The following is a 13,789-nucleotide window of genomic DNA, read 5'->3' on the forward strand; positions in this document are numbered from 1 at the left end:
CCGAGCTTACCCGCTAGAGATGACAAATGGGGGCTCCGCTGAAGCTATCAATCCCAATTTATACCCAAGATTTTGGTTGAGTTAACAGTTTCAAGATCAATATTATCCATTTTCAAAGGTGAGCAATTACTTTAACATTAGGTGTCGTAAATGTTAAACTTAAATCGACGGTATACTTTTGAAAGCAATAATTTATTATAGTTAAATATGTCATAGTTATGATGCATTTTAATTTTAAAGATGGATGCTTCGAAAATCATACAATACGTTTTTTTTTTAATTCATGCCGATTTAGGAAAAATCCCCAGACGGTTCTAATAAAATAAAAATATCTCAAAGGCCTAAAATAGAATAATCAATACATTTAAAATAATGTGGGCGCGATAAAAACATAGATACGGTCCAAAAGAGCTCGCAAACTTTACCCAAGCCTTAATAAAATGTATATAGCCAGGTAGCCCCTAAAATTAACTTTTTCCCTCGCATTCTCGGACGAGATTGCTCCCGAAAATTCCTGACACACTGTAATTAAAATGAGCCCTGTTGTTTTGAGAGCTATACAGAAATTTTCACCCCACGTTGATAGATCATCTTGCTTTGTTAAACGATTAGATTTTGTGCTAATTTTAATGATACAGCTTGGTTAACGATTTATGATATTCATCATAATTTTGACCTTAATTATTTAAGATGATTGTCACTTTCAACAATAATTCTGCTTTTGATTTAAAACATTTATTACTCGTATGACGTCGCCATGTTAAATGTCGGCTACGGCCACTCAAAGGAGACCAACCTAGTCATAGGACATATTATAGTACTCAAGTGTGTACCCTTACTCTCATAATCCGATAGAATGGCAAATCACGACTGAAAGAGTTCAGGCCTGGATCAAAGGCGTTACGTGCTTTCGAGGCACTTTTTATCGGCCCGATGTTTGAACCCAGGACCCAGGGACCTGCGATCTTATATCTAGCAACTACATTAACTGGGTAGCCGGTTAACGTGTATATCGTAACGGCAAACAGCATGATGCTCTTTCTCCTCCGCCGTTCTCTACTGCCATGTGTGTGCACGACGCCTGTGTCTTACATAAATTTCTTTGCTATATTTCATATAATAATGAAATAATAATAATTATTATAATTATAATTATAATTATAATTATAATTATAATTATAATTATAATAATTATAATTATTATTATAATTATAATAATTATAATTATTATTATAATTATAATAATTATAATTATTATTTCATTTACGAAACTTAATATTTTCGTAGTTTAGTCTATATTTTATTTAATCAACTTTGTTTCAGTATATCTATTCTCATCGGACGGTCACGTCTTTTTATCATTTTAACAATATATTTATCATATTTTGTTAAAACGAAACGTTAAAATACATTTTTAAGCCAAACCAAATAGCTCATGACAAGCCCGTATTTTAGAAATGAAATAAAAAAAATTGTTCAATATTTTGTCAAAGCGCGATAAATACAATTATCGGGTTGTATTGTCAAAGGAACCGCAGAAAATCTCGACGTGTCTAATTTCCAGACACAAACGTTTCGACAAAGTATTTTAATAAAATAACTGAAATAATGAGACTGTTTATTTCTGTTATTCACCCTTTATGAAACTTATCGTGTCGCGGCGCAGGACAAAACCATTTCAAAGATAAAATAACTTAGTCGAAATATTTTTATTATTATGATTTAATGTATTTATATAAATACTATTTTAGATGGTAGCTTTACATTACTTGAATAAAGAACATTTTGATTTTGATTGATTTTGAGTTTTAAGTTGTCTCCACTTATGTTTTAGGGGTTGGTCTAAGTCCTTCCTTGGAGTTCAAGCTTAGTTCATATCAATTTCATCAAATTCGTTTCAGTGGTTTGGCCGTGAAAGAGCAAGAGACATAAACAGGCCGACAGAGTTACTTTCGCGTTTATAATACTAATATAGATAAATTCATTAGGCAGGTTAATGATGGTCAGTAATTACTGTGCACAGACATTGATGCCGTAAGAATACAATCGCCCATACGATGTGAGGTTCACATACAATTGGGCGATGTTATCGTTATATATATCTTCGTAACATAACCACAATGCTTCTACGTAGAATATTTCAAACAACAATCTAAATGAAATTATATCTGGAATAGAAAATCAAAAGGGAATTTTGGTTTTATATAAATTATATGAAATTTATATGCAATATTTTCTGAAAATCGTAAGGTTACATGTGTACGAGGTATAATACACTCAGTTAATATCTACCATTTTTATAACATAATTTAAAGTCTAGCACAGCTGACCATATATACAGTTACATTTTGCTCATGGTGCAGGACTTGCTAATCGGTTGCATGTTTTAAGTGGTCATAGAAACACAACATTGGCATCGCAAGAAATATTAAACATTCCTTGCACCGCCAATGCGTCAATAAACTTGGGAACTAAGATGCTACGTCCCTTATTCCTGTTGTTACGCTGGCTGCCCTTCCAACTTGAATATGATATAATATACATATCTTTATTATATGTAAACAAGGCACTAAACACAATTCACCTTTAGTCACAAAGCAAATACAACAAATTAGCACTCGTTAAGAATTTTCCCTGGAATATGACGCATAAAATCTTTTACAATAAACACTTGTAACAACCTTCGTAAGAAAACTTGGAATTCTTTTCATTTGATTGTTTACACCGCCTCTATAGGCTTCTTTTGATTGTTAGCGGGCGGCGTGCCGTAATAATTATTTCAATCAGCTTTGTACGTCTCAAATTATAAGGCCCATTGTCCCGCCCTTGGATGAAGAGAGAAATGTTGAAAAAAAAAACAACAGAGTGTTAACTGACACTAAGGCTTCTTTGGTTTGCCCTAATTTATAGCTGTAAAAATACTTGCACTATATAATGCTTTATTAAAATAAACCCACTGAAATATGGATTGACATGTTTTCTAACCGACTTTTCAAAAAGTATTTTTTTGAATACGAAAAATTACAAGAACCTTCTTCTTTTTATTAGGTTGATTTTTTATGTTTGTGTTTGTTAGAAATCCGTAATCTATTAAATAACTTTGCGTTTTGTCCCGTTTCAATTTTAAGAAACAATACTGTACTATGTAAGTGTAACTGTAATAATAATAGAAATTAAGGTAAAAAAATACAGAATATATATTTTTATGGGCTCGAAATTTATGTATATTTTTTCCATTTGATGTCGGTTAAAAAAATAATGATACTTATCTTGGTTTGAACCCACGGCGATACTGCTCTGAGATTCATTTGTAACGTCTGAATTGTCTCGGATTTGATTGTATGCTTAATAAATATATATTAAAACTTAAAAATGTTATTACCAATTATGACGTGGTTGAATTTAAGCCTACGGTTAAAATGATAACAGAGGAGGCATTCCAGCGACTACAAAATTCACATTCTTAAAATATACGGCATAGCTTATGTGTCAAAGCCCGTTATATGCCAAAGGGAGTCCGAGTCTGTTGTGACGTAATTTGTAATATGAATTTTAAATTAAAATATTAAACCGGCCATTGAAACCGGTTGAAGGGTTTCTTGCAGGCAGTTTCATATTCTTTTGACGTAAAACAATACCTTGCTTTGTATTACGGTTTGAATAGCGAGTGAAGAAGTGTATTTACAAGCTCAAGGCGTATGAGATCATATTGGCAGAAACACACGTTTGCGGTACGTTGACTATATAAGAAATAGCTCCTATTCATTACAGAGCCACTATCAAAATTAAAACTGGTGTGGGTTTAATTTTTATAGGAGTAATATCATTTATTATAGTAACTTATAAAATGATGATTGAGCATCATCATTTTATAAGACTATATTAAGATAAATCATCAAGAACAACCGACATCTGTATTGAAGATGAGAAAAATTAATTTCAAAATCATCTTTCTACAAAAATCATGTGATTCTTTGAACATCAAGTTATATTTTATTTATTATTATATGTTAAGTTATATGAACGTAGACACTGTTTAATGTGGTTTTAAATGACATGTCATAACGTTGTCTTACCTGAACAGCGGGGTTTGCCCGAAAGTAAGCGAAGAGCGCGCCGGTGATAGCCAGTAAAGCAACCGCGTTCAACGCGAGTTGCATAAGACGAAATTTATGCGCTGAACTCTCGGTACTGGAGCTGCGCATGTCTCGAAGCATCTAAAAGAAAAATATAAAAAAATTACAAACGGATAATAAATAGTGCTATGATATTTCTCGTTTTAAAGTTTTGACAAACGTATTTCAACCGTCTCTTTTTTCTCCACTTTTGTTCACAAAAAATGCTAAATATTTGTGTTGTTTGATATTTGAAGGTTTTCATAAACAAATTCATTAATCGAATGAAATGACTGAGACTACATCTTCATAATAAATAAATCAACCGTCCCATTAATCATCATTTTCATTTGAGAGGGTTATCTTGTAAAATAATATTGGCCATAATATTATCTATTATAATAAAAGAAGAAATAAAACTTCTTTTAAGATGTTTGTAATAGCGATAAGGATATAGAGGCTTACTTGGGAGTATAAGTTGAGCTACTAAGGCACTATTAAGTTTCACCATAGCTCTTTCAGATATTGGTGAAATACCAAAATGTAGAAACATTTTCAAAATAAAATAGATCATAGAACTGATACCACGGGTTGATTTATGTGTGTCGTGAAACGCTCAACAGCTGATGTGAAAAATAAAATATAGATAAATTTAGAGCTTAATAAATAAATATAATATATAATTATAATAATAAATGATAACGTAGGACTGGTCCATGACGCATAAATGAGCGTCATACCGAATTTAATCGTCACGGCATACGGCCGACGTCATACTCTCACATCAATCATTAAGAAGCCAAATAAGAAACTACAACCCAAATAACACAATAGGTATATCCTCATAGTAGTTAAGAGTGCGAATCGCAAGATCATTTTTCTGTTGAAGTTCACCGTACCAAGAACAAATCAAGATACAGAACCGCACGACACAGTCTTCAAATCGAAAATGTATGCACTCCTCATAGAAATCAAAATGGTCAAGAAATCGAAGCAACGCTCTACCAACATCTTGAGCGAGTCGCTTGACCTACTAAGGTGTCCATCGGTAATTCATCCTTTGGCCCTTGAGATGAAGAAGTGCATACGAGAAATCCAAAAGGAGGAACAACTGTGCAGTTTTTCTGGTTACCAGCCCACGTAGGAACGCTGGGCAGTAAAAATGGCGGATGAGCTAGCCAAAAAAGCGCCTCTCACAAAAAAGACGGCACTTGATAACGATAAAGTCCCAATATCGTATGTCAGGAAGTAGATACGAGAGGAAACTGTCAAGAGCTGGCAGTATCGCTACGACTCCTCACAAACCGAATCAGTCACTAAATTATTCTTACCAGACATACAAAAAAAACCTTTCGAAATTAGGTACTGCCGCCCAAGGCTGACAACAAACATCACTCCTGAGTTATCCTGTATGCACGGAAACCCCCTGAACGTCGCATACGTCATTAGCGAGGTCTATTGTAGCATCTACTCCGCCAGCCTCACTCCGTCAAAATGGAGAGATTCACTGACGCCAACATACCATCCGACCAAATCAAAATCCTATCACTGGTCCATACGCAGGAGGAAAAGAAACTCCTGATGGACCATAGATACGGAAAAGGGTCAGGCGTCATAACCATCCACGAATCTCAGGGATAGACCTACGGTAACGTTATCATAGTCCAGTCGAAGAATGTGAGGCTCCGTATACACGAAAGTGTTCCTCACTAGACACACTAACAAATGTGTCTATTACACGGACGATGGTAAGGATGCTATCGGCAGCTTCATTGGCCGAGCGGCGGGTGCTTCAGAAAGGACAATCCTAGAGCACAGCCTCAAGACATCTATACATAAACGTGACATCAGAGTCGCCGAGACTTTACTTTCTCTGATTGAGCGCAAAGCAGGGCAAGCTGGATTACAGTAAAGCTTTAATAGGATTAAAAGGATTACTAAAAGGAGACCAAATGTATGTATATATTATTTTAAAATGAAAAAAAGCTGACTCAACCCTTGAGAACCTGCCTAACGCAATTGCTGCTATTAACAGAGATCTAGTGGCAATTTCTAAATGGAGCAATCAGTATGGTCTTAAAATAAATCCTACCAAGTCACAAGTCATTGTTATTGGCAGCCCAGCTATGACTGCAAGAATTGATTGGGCGAACATTCCCCAAGTTGTATACAACGGCACTAATTTATCTTACTGCTCAACAGCTAAAGACCTTGGCATACATCTAGACCGAACACTTTCCTGGTCAGAACATCTAACTGAAATTAGTAAGAAAACATACGCGTCATTGAACTCCTTGCGACGTCTACAAAACGTATTACCAATTCCTACCAAAACTATGATAGCAAACTCCCTTCTACTATCTATTCTCGATTACGCGCAAGCTATCTTAATTTAACCGAGGACCAGCTTAATAAACTTGAGCGATTACAAAATCTAGCTATTCGGTTTATTTTCGGTCTCCGAAAGTATGACCATGTTTCAGAATTTCGTTCAAAGCTCAAGTGGCGAAACTTGCATACTCTCTCTCTTCTGTATTGTATGTTGTTTAATCCGACCGCTCCTTGTTATTTGAAGGAGAAATTCGAATTTCTTGGAGATCAGTCTAGTATACGATCATCACGAAGCCTCATCCTAAAACTGCCCGCCTATAGCAGTAAATATTATAAGCAGTCCTTCACTGTGCAGGCAATAACACTTTGAAACAACTTACCGCTAAGCATAAGACAATCTAAATCGCTACAAATATTTAAAAATTCTCTGAAGAAATTCTATTTGGACACTAATAATGATGACATTTGAGATACAGTTATTTAATATCCTATTATACTTTTTATTATATTTATTAATAATATTATATATTTTTTTTATTACATATACTATATAGATGTATGTATGTATATATGATTTATTTATAAATATCTATAATCTGTTTTATATTTTATTTATTAGTATTTTTTGTATTTATGTATCTGCTATATTTATTGAGTTGTATTTGTTATTATTCCATAATGTAAGTTTTTACTGCACCACCATATTGCCGTCTTCCATACACATTATTCCTCTAACCCAAAGGTTGTCTGGAAGAAATGGCTTATAAGCCATAAGACCGCCTTTTGCTTGGCCAACTTTGTTTTAAAGAATATATATTTTTTTATCTTTATGTATATTTGGTGTGCAATAAAGAGTAAAATAAAAATAAAAAAATACACGTCTTCCAAGAAAACAACAAGCTTGAAGTCCAGTGAAGATCTGCTGATATTCAGTAAAAATAAAATATAAAACGCCAAAAAGGTACAAAAGTAGATTTAAAATGCCTTTAAAATGACTTAACAACATTCAAGATGTTGTAAAATTAAATAAAAAAAAAAAACTAAGATACAGAACCGAATGTGTATACTAAAACGATCAATCAAGTAGGCTTTTACAAGCACTTTTGAATCGTCCTTCAACAAACTACATTAAGTGAAGCTACCATCGGTTCGGAATGCAGATTCTACCGAGAAGAACCGGCAAGAAACTCAGTAGTTACTCTTTTTCAACATTTAAAAATGTCATAAGTCATGTCATTAAATCATATATTTAACTAAAATACATATGTATATAATACATCCTGCCTGGAAGCCAACAAGTATTACAACTTCAATCCGTATCAAGGATATCCATATTTTTTGTGAATGAGTAAATCCCATCAAAAACATAAATGTAAAAATGAGAGCCAAGTTAAATATTATGATATATACCTTGGTTGTTGTCTTCAACGACAAAAGAAGTGAGATCTAAATTTGTACCAAGTTAAATAGTCCTTTCTGAAATTTATTTATAACTACATAAAATATCATTTCTTCTTATAACTTGGGGTAATATATTGTTGCCTAAGGTCTGACTTGGCTAGTTCTTATATGTTTATAAACACAAATTGTAGTTTTTGTTTAGAATAACAAATTATAACTCAGAACATCTAAGAAGAATGGAGGATAGCTCAGTATTGCTTAGTTAGTATTAACGTACATTAAGAGCTGCGATGGTCCAGTCACTAGAAAACATGAATCTCAACCAGATATTGCGAGTTCATATCCAGACAAGTACCATTGAATATTTGCGTGCTTAATTTGTGTTTATAATTCATTTGTAACAGGCTTAGAACTTACGAAGGCTAAAATATAATTTGTATATGAGAACTAGCCAAGTCAGACCTTAGGCAACAATATATTACCCCAAGTTATAAGAAGAAATGATATTTTATGTAGTTATAAATAAATTTCAGAAAGGACTATTTAACTTGGTACAAATTTAGATCTCACTTCTTTTGTCGTTGAAGACAACAACCAAGGTATATATCATAATATTTAACTTGGCTCTCATTTTTACATTTATGTTTTTGATGGGATATCACTACTTTTTGTATATAAATTATTAGTAGGTACTTATTAATAACAAAATTAATACCAAATGGTTTTTGTTAAGCTATTCTATTTTCTTATGTTTACGGGGTATAATTGTCTTTTTTTTGATACGTTCTTATTTTTCTTGTAGGTACCTCTTAAATGTTCGATTGAATTGCCTATTCAGTGTCCGGATATTTTTTACGCGTTTTCTGTTTATACTTAATTTGCCCATGTAGGGGTGGTATAATGTGCGCAGACGGTTGTACTCTACAATAGAGCTCTCTTGTGTATTGATTTGACTTGGACCTAAATTGATAAGATGTACTCCATCTAAGTTTTTAACTCTAGAGAGGCCGACGTAAGCCTGCTCTTTACTTAATATAGAGGAGCCTATGTCGAAAAGAGCACAGTCAAGGCGAAGGCCTTGTGATTTGTGTATAGTAGTAGAATATGCTAAGCAAATAGAGAATTGTTTCCTTTGAACATATATGTAAATTACTTAATATCTGTAACTTGGTTTGGCTTCTAGTTCGCAAATTAAATTATGTTTTAATTGAATTGTTATTTTACGTGCGCTATTGCTGTTGTCGACGTCCTCAATGTACTTTCTCTATTTTTCCATTGGACCCATTCACCAGTCCTTTGCTGACATCAGCATGCTCGCTCGATACTGTTCTTCCAAGCAATAAGGATCCCCGTTTGTAGCGCTAGAGTACAAACTTAAAACATTCCTGTTACGATATACATACTCTACTATAGTCTCACGAAACCTATTTTATTGTTGTATACTAGTATACTCAAACAAAAAATATGCAGTCGAATAGACTAGGCAGCTTCCATCGGAAGGCATTAAAATAATTCTTAAGAGCGCGGTTGCCACTCGCTCAGACACGTCCGCGTTAAGGTTTAATCACAACGCTTCTATCCCGCTGCTTCGGCGTCACGTTGCGCGCCATGTACCGAAATGCCTATTTATTTTTTTTTAAAGTATATATATAGATTTTGCACCATTGATGTGCGCTAAATGCTAGTTAATAACGTAATAAATACCAAAGTCGGCTATACTAATAAGTAATAAAACATAATATTTGGATTTAAAAAACTTAAGGGTGGTATTCAACTTGTTATATATTCACGTGAAGACCTTAAAATCCACATTAAGACCGGCTGTCATAAGTTTTGATTGCTGGTTCTTACATCATTTTTTTATTACAGTTATTACAGGAACTAAGTATATAAGTGTTCCTATAGACCCAATAAAATGAAAAATTATAATAAAATGATAAAAAATTACCAGTTTCAGATTTTTTCCTTTATATTGGCCTAATTATCTACCTGCATGCCAAATTTCAACTTTCTAGGTCACCTGGAAGTAGGTTATAGTTTTGATCTATAGGTCAGTCAGTGATAAAAATGACGATTTTTAGACGTTAATATCTAAATAACCATTTGAGATGCGTTTATGAAATTTGGAACACATATGTATCTCGCGAGTCTCAATATATGAGCCAAATTTGACACATTTATGTCAAATAGTTTTTGAGTTATGAGGAGGTCAAAAGTGGCTCCAAATGGTTCGTGTAATATTACACACGGTGCTGCACGCCAGTTCTGTTACTAGAACTTGGCTGACACGCTACCGCGTGTCTAGATCTAGCGAAAACAGACACAATAAGTGCCCATAAATTAAAAAAAAAAAACAAGGTGAGATTTAAATTTTAATAAAACGCAAGAATATATTTCATCTCCACGCAAGCCAATTTGGCTTAATTCGACGGAACGTTTTAAGGCAATTATGTTTAAATATGATTTTGGGTATGTAGCCGCTGTTGGCAGTGCGTACATGCCGTAATTTTTTCATTACACATACATACTTGATAAGATTATCGTATTCTGTATTACAATCACAAACGTTTTCTAGGGAAGCCTTTCAGGGATTCCTTGCGGTCATATTGTAATTTTATTTCCAGACGACTGATTGTATTATTACAATCACTTGATTTAGTTTACTCAATTAAAATCTAAAATATTTTTACATTTTATCTCCGTAATAACTACGAGTATCTCCACGAGGAAAATCCAAGCTATCCATAAAAGCATTTCACTGTCACGATCTTAAAGTGGAAATTCTATTCGAGATAAATGCGTCCATTCGCTTGAATACGTCTTCAATATACCTGATACCTGAGTTTTCGCCAGTTTAAAAGATCAGTTATATTCGAACTTCCCTTACATTTCTCTCAAACTTGAAACACTTACTAAGCTTTTTGAAATTTTGAAATTTTTTAACAAACACTTTTCAACTTTTACGTGACATTGTTATAATATTTACTTGGTGGTAGGGCTTTGTGCAATCCCGTCTGGGTAGGTACCACCCACTCATCAGATATTCTACCGCCAAATAACAGTACACTGTATTGTTGTGTTCCGGTTAGAAGGGTGAGTGAGCCAGTGTAATTACAGGCACAAGGGACATAACATCTTAGTGCCCAAGGTTGGTGGCGCATAGGTGATGTAAGGAATGGTTAACATTTCTTACAGCGCCTTTGTCTATGGGCGATGGTGACCACTTACCATCATGGCCCATATGCTCGTCCACCAACCAATGCCATAAAAAAAAAATCTTAATATATACTTCATCATATAAAATAAACAAAAAAACCATGTTGAAATAATATTTAATTTAAATGTTCTAGCCGTCGATAGGTTATTAAAACTAAAGTACGGACAAAAGAACAGATTTGCCTATCTTTAATTACTCAAGCCAGGGATGGATAAATTATTGAAAATGGCTGTTAGTTATTATGTCTTACATCGGCCTGTCATAATTGATGCGTATACCTACTTAATTACTTGTTCACTGTTGCACAGTTCCCTTGTCAGAAGCATACACTGAGTGCAGTAGATTTATCATAAAATGAGTTAGCATACCAAATTATTTACACAAAATTTAATGTTTACTCTGTTTATCGTTTGAGGAGTTCCTTGAAAATGCATTCTCATTCGAACGCTGGAAGTTAAATAAAATCTACTTAATAAAATTATTTAATAACAGACTGATACACAACGCACGCCTGAAGCCGATGGATTTTGAATTAATTTAAGTCAATATCTTGTGTGCGCTACGAACGTAATTTCAAAATTAATCTCCTACAGGAGTTAAACAAGGGATGAAAGTCATTGAAATTAATTATTTTTTATGCTTTAAATATGGAAATAAGTGTTTGGGCTTCTGTTAATGAGATAACGACCATTGTTAAACTTTTTGACAATTAATCACCGAAATTATTGAAAGTTAGAAATAAGGAATGCGTCATGTATGCCTCAGCTTATGAATAAAATTCAGTTATCATGCGTTTTTGAAATCGGTGGATTTGTCAATAATGTAATCGGAGGTATATCCCATCGGGACTCGGATGCACCGGGTGCGGGGTGATATACCATCTTCTTTTAATAATTAGTAATACGTTTTTCTATATTGCATAATTCTTTAATATCATGTCCATATCAGGTATAAGGAAGTGCAAATGGGCCACCTGATGGTAACTGACCGCTGTAAGAAATGTTAACGATTCCTTACTTCGCAGATGTGCTACCAATCTTAGAAGCTAATATCATGTCCCTTGTGCCTACAATTAAACTGGATTCCTTGTAATTTGGAACACAACAATATTGTTGTGTCCTTGTTCGGCGGTACAATATGCAGATTTTTGAATCAATTTTAATTATAGATTTTTATAAACAACAAATTGTTGTCAGTTGTGAAGAATTCTTATAAATTGTGTACATTTAGAGTCTGTTCAATGTAAGGAATTAAAGGAGTTGGAAATTAAGATGGTCTGGTGAACAGACTTGGTTCGTAATTGAATATGATCGCACAAATTGACATCATAATTGTTTTACATAACATAAATAAATACGACGTGACACCAATTGATGTCATGAACATAATTTTATTGACGCTCGTTTCGTTAAAGAAAATTATAAAAAATCGTGTATCCGTTAACACATTATCTTTGTACATGTAAATTATTTGTACGTGTGTGTGTATGTCTCTGAGCTCCTAAAGGGATGGAATGTTTTGTTCTATATAGTAATTTGAAGTTTTTAGGCAAAACGTATTATCAACTATTTTCTGTACCTTTGGACCTTAAAATTGACACATAAAAAAAGAATGGTTCTAACAGTAACATTTATTTAATCAGTTAATTTAATTTAATTTAATTTCAGACTAAGATAAGAGGTGTGTTCAAATACTTAAAATTCCAATGTAATTTTACACATGTGATTATAGATGGGTCTTTCACTAGAAATATAGGAATCTACAAAGCTTATTCTAATTGAATTTCGTGTAGCCGTCGAACAGTTGAATATCCTAATAGGCTTTATTACTATATTGGAAATCCTTTCATACACGGCGCTGAGTTCGCTAACCAAGGTGTCACTCAGCGTTAAGTGTTAAATGTTTCATCCGTTTTAGGTTTAAAATTAGCGTTAGTTGCTCGTTCAATTTGTATTGAATTTCTTCGAACTGCTTAAATTTCTGAATCATGTAAGTTTTCTGTAATCATTCTTGGATGCGTCTAAAGGTGAAGAAATTTCACTGGTGCTTGGAAGCGAGAAAGGCTGATGAAGGTAGCCTCTCACGACACTATACAATAAGGTTAAGATGGAGACTCTTCATTTACCGTCTGCTTGGTATTAGACTCTGTGTAATGTTCTCAGGATCATAAGATGAAGGCAATAAATCCTACAAAGGTTGCCTTCAATTTTTATGTATTTTTATAAAATTTTATCAATAATGGAGATATGAATGAAAGAACTATGTGAACAAGGCATTTGTGAAGAAATATGATTACATGATAGTAAAAAAAAGCACCCTCACCGTTTCCTTGTCTGTATTTCTAAGCACGATACACTCAAAAACTACTGAACGGATTTTCATACGGTTGTTATGAATAGATGGATTAATTCCCGAGGAAGATATAAGTGAATCATTCATAAAGGTAGGGTGTTAATTCGATGAAATATGACGTTGAAGATGTTGGAAAAAAATATGCCGAATATCTACGGTTTTTTTAGACTCTGGGTAGAATATAATCGAAGCTGAAACGGGAAGCCTTCTTGGCAGAACGGGAACTTCCCGAATGGACGGACAGATTATTATATATTTTTTGATAGACTTATCTGAGTGCTTTGCCATCGATAAAAAACAAACCACAAACAACCGAACGTTTTAAATTTATAATTTAATCTAGCAATATTAAAAAGTTACGATGTATTTGTGT

At 33.6% G+C, this 13,789-nt stretch overlaps 1 protein-coding gene across 1 annotated transcript in view; it reads right to left on the minus strand.

Annotated features, from left to right (window-relative positions):
* The window catches only part of LOC125072341 (atrial natriuretic peptide-converting enzyme), a 135,079-nt gene that overhangs the window by 44,984 nt on the left and 76,306 nt on the right, over positions 1-13,789 (minus strand). Inside the window, exon 6 of the mRNA XM_047682985.1 lies at positions 4,077-4,217. Within this exon, the coding sequence (XP_047538941.1) occupies positions 4,077-4,217 (141 nt within the window). The remainder of the gene's footprint in view (positions 1-4,076; positions 4,218-13,789) is intronic.

The sequence above is a fragment of the Vanessa atalanta genome, chromosome 1 (genome assembly GCF_905147765.1).
Source record: "Vanessa atalanta chromosome 1, ilVanAtal1.2, whole genome shotgun sequence".
Classification (NCBI taxonomy): domain Eukaryota; kingdom Metazoa; phylum Arthropoda; class Insecta; order Lepidoptera; family Nymphalidae; genus Vanessa; species Vanessa atalanta.